At 45.0% G+C, this 7,998-nt stretch overlaps 1 protein-coding gene across 5 annotated transcripts in view; it reads right to left on the minus strand.

Moving 5' to 3' along the window:
* The window catches only part of LOC102677765 (four and a half LIM domains protein 2), a 68,050-nt gene that overhangs the window by 20,204 nt on the left and 39,848 nt on the right, over positions 1–7,998 (minus strand). For 3 of the 5 annotated variants that reach the window (XM_006621241.2, XM_006621242.2, XM_031513183.1), the window contains 3 exons: positions 2,580–2,754; positions 1,888–2,121; positions 1,585–1,794 (listed from right to left, as the gene is read on the minus strand). In XM_006621241.2, coding sequence (XP_006621304.1) covers positions 1,585–1,794; positions 1,888–2,121; positions 2,580–2,754 — 619 coding nt within the window. Of the gene's footprint in view, positions 1–1,584; positions 1,795–1,887; positions 2,122–2,579; positions 2,755–5,718; positions 6,302–7,998 lie in introns of those variants that run through there. The other 2 variants (XM_031513190.1, XM_006621240.2) reach the window with 2 other exon arrangements.

The raw sequence follows: 7,998 nt of genomic DNA on the forward strand, positions 1-7,998 counted from the left end.
TAGCATCATTCTCGTCCTTATTGATTCGTTTCGGAATAAATTTGCAATGTTAATAACGTGAGCGGGATCGAAACTAAATGTCAATATTAAAACTACAAATAATTGTTACTTAAGGCCGGAATAGATAATTCAAAACTCGCATCATCTATTATATTTTATGGGATCGTTATATTAAAGATATATATTGCAAAATCAATGATATTTAAATTTTTTCATACATAAAAGATTGGTACTATTATAAAATTTTTGAAAGAGAAACGATGAAAGAGAAACGTGTTTAATTGATATCTCGTATATTTACGCGCCAAGAGTAAGACAAGGAGAGAACATAGTGGAAAAAGGACAGAGATAAGATAAAAATATTGAAATCAGCGCCATCTTCAGAGTGCCGCAAATGAAACTTAATATAGAAGGACAGAAAATAGAAAGAGAAGGATAGAAATAGTAAGAATTGATCTCTAGCGCCATCTCTTAATTTTTAGAGGCACTATTTTATACATAAGGTAAGATAGAATAAGAATTGGATATCAGTGCCATCTGTTGAATGCCAAACGAAATATATATAAGAATATCCTAGAGATGGTGCTGATAATCAATTCTTACTCTAACTTATCCTACCTTCAAAGAAATATCTTCGATATTCAAGAGATGGTACCAGTAATCAATTCTTAAATTATCTCTATCTTTTTCTTTTTATTTTCTATCCTTCTATATTGAGTTTCATTTGAGGCACTCTGGAGATGGCGCTGATTTCAATATTTTTATCCTATCTCTGTCCTTCTTCCACTATTCGCTCTCCTTGTCTACAATACATGATCTAAACTAACAATTTTTCATATATAAAAATATATGAATTTTACAAATTAAATACTTTATATATATTAGAGAGTTTTAACGTAGAATTAAGTCTTAATTTTAATTGTTATTGAAACTATTATCGTTTTCTATACGAAATAATGATATAAATACACGTGATACAGAAAGCATTCCATTCTGTACCTGTAATTGAATTATGGTAACATCGAATACAAGTATAGACAAAGAAAGTAAGAATGATGAAGATAAGATAAAAATTAAAAAACCTGTGCTATCTGTAGATTTTAATTTTTGCTATAAATTGATTCGAAATAATGAGAAGAAAATAGATACGATAAGAATTGATCGTTTATGCCATCTCTTGAGTATCAAAGTTATTTCTTTACAAATATAAGATAGAATAAGAATTGACGATGAGCGCCATCTTTTATATTTTAAAGATACATGTTTCTAAAGGTTTTTAAGAGATGGCGCTGATAATCAATTCTTACTCTAACTTATCCTACTTTCAAAGAAATATCTTCGATACTCAAGAGATGGCGCTAGTAATCAATTCTAAAATTATCTCTATCCTTTTCTTTTTATTTTCTGTCCTTCTATATTGAGTTTCATTTGCGGCACTCTGGAGATGGCGCTGATTTCAATATTTTTATCCTATCTCCATCTTTCTCCCACTATCTACTTTCTTTGTTCATACTTCCTCCTTTTCTCGATTTAAACGTTGCCATTAATTCTATTCAAAAATGAGAGAAAAAGAAACATACTCACCTCGTCGCAAGCCGCGCACCTTGGTTTCAACTGTTCGGCATAATGTCTTTCACAAAATAGTGTGTCGTCGTGTACGCAATAAGCAAGATCGACGAGAAGTTCCTTGCACTCCGTGCAACGAAAACATGCAGGATGGTATAAAAGACCCAATTTACTGGCAGATACGGCAAGGGTGCCATATTTTAATGGCGTATGGCACGCACCGCAATCCTACAAACACATCAAATCGCACTGTGCAATTTGTTCATTTAAAACATAAAGTACAAACAATTCCAAGCGTAGATATTTATTAATAAAACTTACAACATCTCTTTCAAGCACTTCCTGTACGCTTCCGATATCCAACGCGATCTCGTTTCTTGCCGCCATAAAATCGTCAGCACTGCTGGCATGTTTCGGATTCAAGTGGCGACAATAAGCTCTGGCTAAGTCCTGCTTAGGCAGCTGAAATGCCAATTGTCGATCCCTGTATCGTTCTCCGGGCGTACCTAACCTAGGCACGGATTTTTCCGGTAGCATGGAAAAGTATTCCTCCACCTGCAGCGACAAAGAAAACAAGGCCTATATATAGCGCCATCTAGCCAAAATATTGGGAATATATCGTTTCTTAAATGCGCGCGTCGAACAAGAAAAATATATGATAAATGCGAGTGGGTAACGGTCACGGGAAGCGTGCACGATAAAGCATCCGTCGATAAAGACCAGTTCTCGTTAATTTATGCCTTGTACTTTGGAAAATAAACTGGAAGTTCGCCAAACGTGTGTACACGCATACAAATCGGAATATACAAACGCGAGTGCATAACACCATACACGTTCACGAGTATCGTATAATAATGTCTCGTTATTAGAAATATTTCAATTCGAAATATTGAATCGTGTTTTTTTGACGTAATCGACCGAATAGCTTCTCGGCAGTCGTCGAATTTCACAGTGATAGTTTGTTGATACAACGGTTGGTTAAAACGACATCGAACAGGAAAACGATCACCCACCTTGTGAGCTGGTAGACCAGGAGGAGCCCAGGCGAGGCCCTTCCCTCTGGGGTCGAAAGTAGCTGGACACGAAGATTCCTCGCCTTTCAAGCCCAAACGAGACCTGACCGACACCCATTCCTCGTGGCACACATCGTGCGCCTCACGGGGACACTTGCAACTGGTGCAGTTCTTTCTGAAAAGGAAGAAAGAATCTCCTGAGAGAAGTGAGGTTAGCTTTGAAAAGTCATGCATCATTCATGATATACTCGTGGAATTTTTTCGTAGTATCGAGCAACGAGATTAATGTTCCTCTCTCGTTTAGGAAACTGCTTTCAGTATTGTATTTGTATTTGGCAGTATATACGAAACGGGTATCGATATATATATATGAACGTATATATTAAACCTAGGATGCCACGCTTAAATATTTGTCTCGGCTCTTTCATTAACTCCGGATACGCCTCGATGTCCCGATAGAACGTTTAATCCAGTTTTATTGCGTTCGAACGTAAAGCGTTTCCTGCCCGATCGTCTAATTAATGCAAACATCTGTGCCCTTCTTTTTCTTTTTTTTTTCCCCCTTCCTTTTCAAATGATGTCCTCGTTTCTTATTTCTCCGAGTAAGTCGTCGACTAGTTTAGTAATCGCCTTTCAACGTCGTGACACGATTTTTTAAACCGCGTAAAAAGCAAAACAATTTTAATCCCATTACGAGGAAGGAGGGGACTGAAAAAAAGACAAGATTAGAGAAAAGTTCGTCTCGAATCTATCCATCCACGTTTCGATTCGAGTCTCGAAAATGGAGGGGGGGAAAGTCTCGATTCCAATTCCGCCCACGCGTAACACACTGCTAATGGTCGGATCGAACGTCGATCGTATATAATCAAGGGGATGCATTTGCCCCGGTTCGTGGTATTCATCGCCTTTCTACCGCACCCTTCCGGATATGTCAACCGCAAGGTCGTCGCGGTGCTAATACTGGCCTACCTATTCTTCCTCTCTTTATTCGACCTCGATTGGACAACGATAACGAAACTCTTATCTAGCACGATGTTTGGACGGACGTGAAGAGGAAGAGGGAGGTAAAAAAAAAAAAAAAAAGAAAAGAGAGACGAAAGGAGAGACACGATTGGCTCGTAAATTTATTAAATCCGATTTACGAGGACCAGACGAGCGGAGAGGCGAATTGAAACATAGGCGAGGACCAACGAGGAGAGGGAGGAGGTGGAGGAGGAGAGCTCGTTAAATTTAACAGTGGCGGCGGACGCATTAATGGGCCGCCATAAAATCGGGCTTCATAGAAGCGCGATTTCGAGACATTCGGGACGCGGACGCAATTTGACACCTTATTTTCGTCGATCGTCGAGCAGAACCAGAACCTCGAAAAATATTATATCCTCCAATCCGTTTCGCGGTTTCTCCTCCAAAGCTCGCGAATGGACGAAACACAACGCGATATCGATCTTTCTTAAAAAGTAACCTCTCTTTTCCTCCACGATTTTTTTACCCCTCGAAGCAATACCTTTCCAAAGAAGAATTGGCCGAAGACGAAGCAGAAATATTTTTCGTATAATTTCGTTGCCTCGTTTTTCTCGTCGGCGGATTATTAACTCGCCGTTGGCAAAAGAGAGTTTTCAGCGATAAAAAGAATTGCTCGCGAGAAGGAGAACGATCGTTCGATATTGGACGAGGATACCCGTGGATCCGGCGGCGGGAGGATTTGCAAATTAACGTTGACGCCTCGTTAACTTGGCCAACGTGAAACGTAATACTCGCATGTGGGCCATAATTCATTCGAGTTCACGGTCCCAGACCCGTTTCCACTCGGCGGCGCGACACGCTCGTTTTCCGTTTGCCCACGTGAACGTCCCCGCTGACACCGATCGCGATATTATGGGGATCTTAAAAGACTTTCATCCACAGTATCGTCGATGCTCGAAACGTCTCGTAGATCGATGCCTTTGGACATCCGCGTGGAACGATGGAAAGTAATGTCCTCCCTTCGATTCCGACCAATTGCCGGACCAAGTCCCTCCAATTAAATCTCGTTGTCGAATCGTCGACGAACGGCTCCCCGTTTAATAAAGCGACCAGACATCAAAGACCGGATCCGAACATGTGCTCGTCTCTCGGAAATTTCGGTTTGTCGGGCGAAAAATCGGCCAGCGTTAAAAAAAGAAAAAATTAAACCGGATAAATTCGCTCGATCCCGTGACGCGTGTGCGCGACTATTTGCGTCCTTTCCACCAACCAAGACGTTATAACGCGCGATTAATCCCCTGGACGATATATAAACCGAGCGATTTGTCCCGACATTCCACGATGGGTGGTATACACGCGTAACGCTTGTAAGCGGCCCTGTTCGAGCGGAATTTGAAGAAGAAAAAGAGAGAGAGAGAGAGAGAGAGTCGAGGTCGACTTATATTAATGCGCGCTCGTCGCGAGAAAAGAAAATTGCCCTCGGATCGTCGTCGTGTCGGATTTATTATTGCCATGGTCGGGGGAGGACGAGGGAATGCACGACGAGGTGCGCGTTAAACGACGCTAATTCGACTCGCACGGATCTCTCGATATTCGAAGGAATAACGCAATTCTTTTGCAACACACCGAAAAACTTTCGTCTTTCGAAAAAAAGAAGTAGAAAGACTACGATTCATGATCTACTCAGCAATACTGAGCGCAAAATGGGCGACCATCGGCAGAAACTTTGTCTGCCTGCTAATGCCGGTTAATTATATTTACGCTGCGCCCCCGCCGCCAATGGATCCGTGGAATTTTAATCAGACGCGAATTTTTATCGAGTAAACACGTTGCCTTGGAATTGTTAGACAGTCCGTGAAAGAACGTGTTACGCTCGTAAACGATCTATCAACCGTGATGGCACGTGTCTCTGGAAGGAGCAAATATTAACATCGTTAGACGCGACGTGGCCGAGGGAATCGAAGGGACGTCTCTCCCTTCGAGAGAGAGAGAGAGAGAGAGAGGGAGAGTTCGGCCAAAGGTTGAGAATTTAGAAGGGAAACCTGAAACCTCGGTTCTACTCTTTCTGGATAAATCGAGGGGACCCGGACTGGGAACAGGTTTGGATATACCTACGTGTATGAAATCCATTCGCGGCAAACCCGTTTCCAGAAACCAAGTTTGCTCGGTCAATTACCTAACTATCAGCTCGAACAGCTCGAACTGGTCGAACACCTTACAGTACAGGTGCAACACCCTGACGCAGGCCCACTTCATGCCCGGCCAGGGTGCCAGGCTGAGATCGAGCCCGTCCTCCAGTGGACACTTGCCGATCGCGAGGCCCCGCTTCAGCTCCGCGCCGGATATCGTCGGGAAACGATTCCTCCGATCCAGCATAGGGTTCCTCCTGTTGCGCGGCGCCGCGTCCACCCCGCCAGGGATCAACCCCCTCTTGATCTCGGCGCCGGACAGGGTCGGATACCTGTCGCGGCGATCCAACGACGCGCTCTTCCTGTACAAATCCTTCTCGGGGACCGAGGGGCACCTGGCCCGCATCGTCGGCTCCCGACGAGATGGCGGAGGGCTGATGGGCCGTTTCTTGGGCTCGGGGATTCTCACCCTGATCCCTTGGGGCTCCGCGCCCGGCGAGGGGACGCAGGACACCCTCACCTCCATCTTGGACCCCTCCTGGCTCGGCCCTTTCGGACTCATCCTCGAGAGCAACGTAGGCGTCGTGTGACGCCTCTGAAGTTTGTCGTTCAGGATTGGTCGTTCGATGCCTCTCCACCTTGGATCTTCATCGTGTCCGAGTTTCTCTTTCTCTCGAGTTTCTCCAGCCACTTGTTACTCGTATCGTGTCCTCTTCTCGTGTATCTCGGATCGAAACGCCTCTATTTTTTCGCTCGTTGCGTTCGACTGGACGCTCGTTTCGTCCCGGGGCCGCGAGAGGAAAGACGCGGGGAAAACGGTCGAGCGATTTCTGGAAAATCACGCACCAAGCTACTTTCACCGGGGAAAAAAAGTTAATCGAACGAACGACCGAAAGCGGCGTCGATGGTCGAACGCGTTCCCTCCCTCGCTTCGAACGCCAGTCCATTCTTTCTCCTCCTCCTCTCTACCCCTCGCAAAAGAAGAAAGAAGAAAAAGGACTTGGATCGAAGGAAATCGAAATGGAAGAGAGAGAGAGAGAAGGAAGGGGAAACGAAGGGGAGCGTGAACGGGACAGTTGGGAAAATGGCAGGACGAGTTTATAATTCGACTCGAACGGACGGTCGATGGTTTGTTTTATCGTCGGGCCGAACGGTCGGCTGTCGCCAGAAAAATTATTACGCCTAGACGCGAACGGACAGGCAGGCGGCACGGGCTGAAGCGGCGCGGAGCGCGCCCGCTCGAATTTATTNNNNTCATTGCGGAAATCGCCACGGTTCACGAAGTCGCGCGGTTATTTATAGGGTGGATCATCCTCCGGGATGAGCGTGTGGGTCCGTTGGTGAGAAAAAGGAGGGTTGCGCCCGTCAAAAGTCGTTCCGTCGAACGATCCATAAGGATCGACGAACGATTGTCGTAGACACGATCGCAGATACGAACGTGTTTATCTACGTGATTTGGTTAAATCCCCGTGAAGAATATCCCCCTTCCTGTTCCATCGATCTCAAGGTGTTGTTGCGTTACCCGATCGGATAAAGAAAAAGGTAATCGTAACGAGAACAACGACGATGACGACGACACTGATCGACTGATTACCTGTCCGATATAGAATTTCACGGTCGTTCCAAAGCTAATAAAAAATCGAGACACATATATATATATATATATAACTTGAAGATAATCTCCGTATCCATCAGAGATAACGAGAAAGAAAGAGAGAGAGAAAGAGAGAAAGTGAGTTTTCCCTTAGAACGATTCTCTCGATAGATCGACCCACTCGCGTTCCAATGAAAACGAATATAGGAATCTCCATCTGACATTAATCCTACGCCAGCATGCTTGGAAAAAACGCGTGCGTTGAGAGCGTTCCATTCCAGATTTCTCTTGCGGAGAGGCGGTGGGAGAGAATCGGGGGTTGGCCGATTAATCAATTATATCCCCCCGGATACACGGAGGATGAGGAAGACGCGCGGCGTTTCTAATAAAGCGTCGATATGAATTCGATCGTGGCCCGCCCATTTTCCGCCACGGACGCGTATAAATAACGCGTCAGACGGAGCGGGCAACCGACGTACGTGTAACGCGCGTACGTGGACCACGGTGCCTACCTACGTACGTGCAGCTCGCGCGCGGATCGGGGTTGACGTAAGCGAGAAGGAAAGAGCTAGCACGGACGTTTCGAACGCGTTAATGGGCGTCGATACGATCGAAAGCGTACGATGACGACACGTATACCTTTCCTTCCCCAATTTTGTGAAATGGATTTACCTGGAATCCCGGCTATTCCGTCGCAGGTGAATCATCGTGGCCGCGCATGAGCGCGGGGGGG

This window comes from Apis dorsata, unplaced genomic scaffold (assembly GCF_000469605.1).
Source record: "Apis dorsata unplaced genomic scaffold, Apis dorsata 1.3 scaffold_618, whole genome shotgun sequence".
Classification (NCBI taxonomy): domain Eukaryota; kingdom Metazoa; phylum Arthropoda; class Insecta; order Hymenoptera; family Apidae; genus Apis; species Apis dorsata.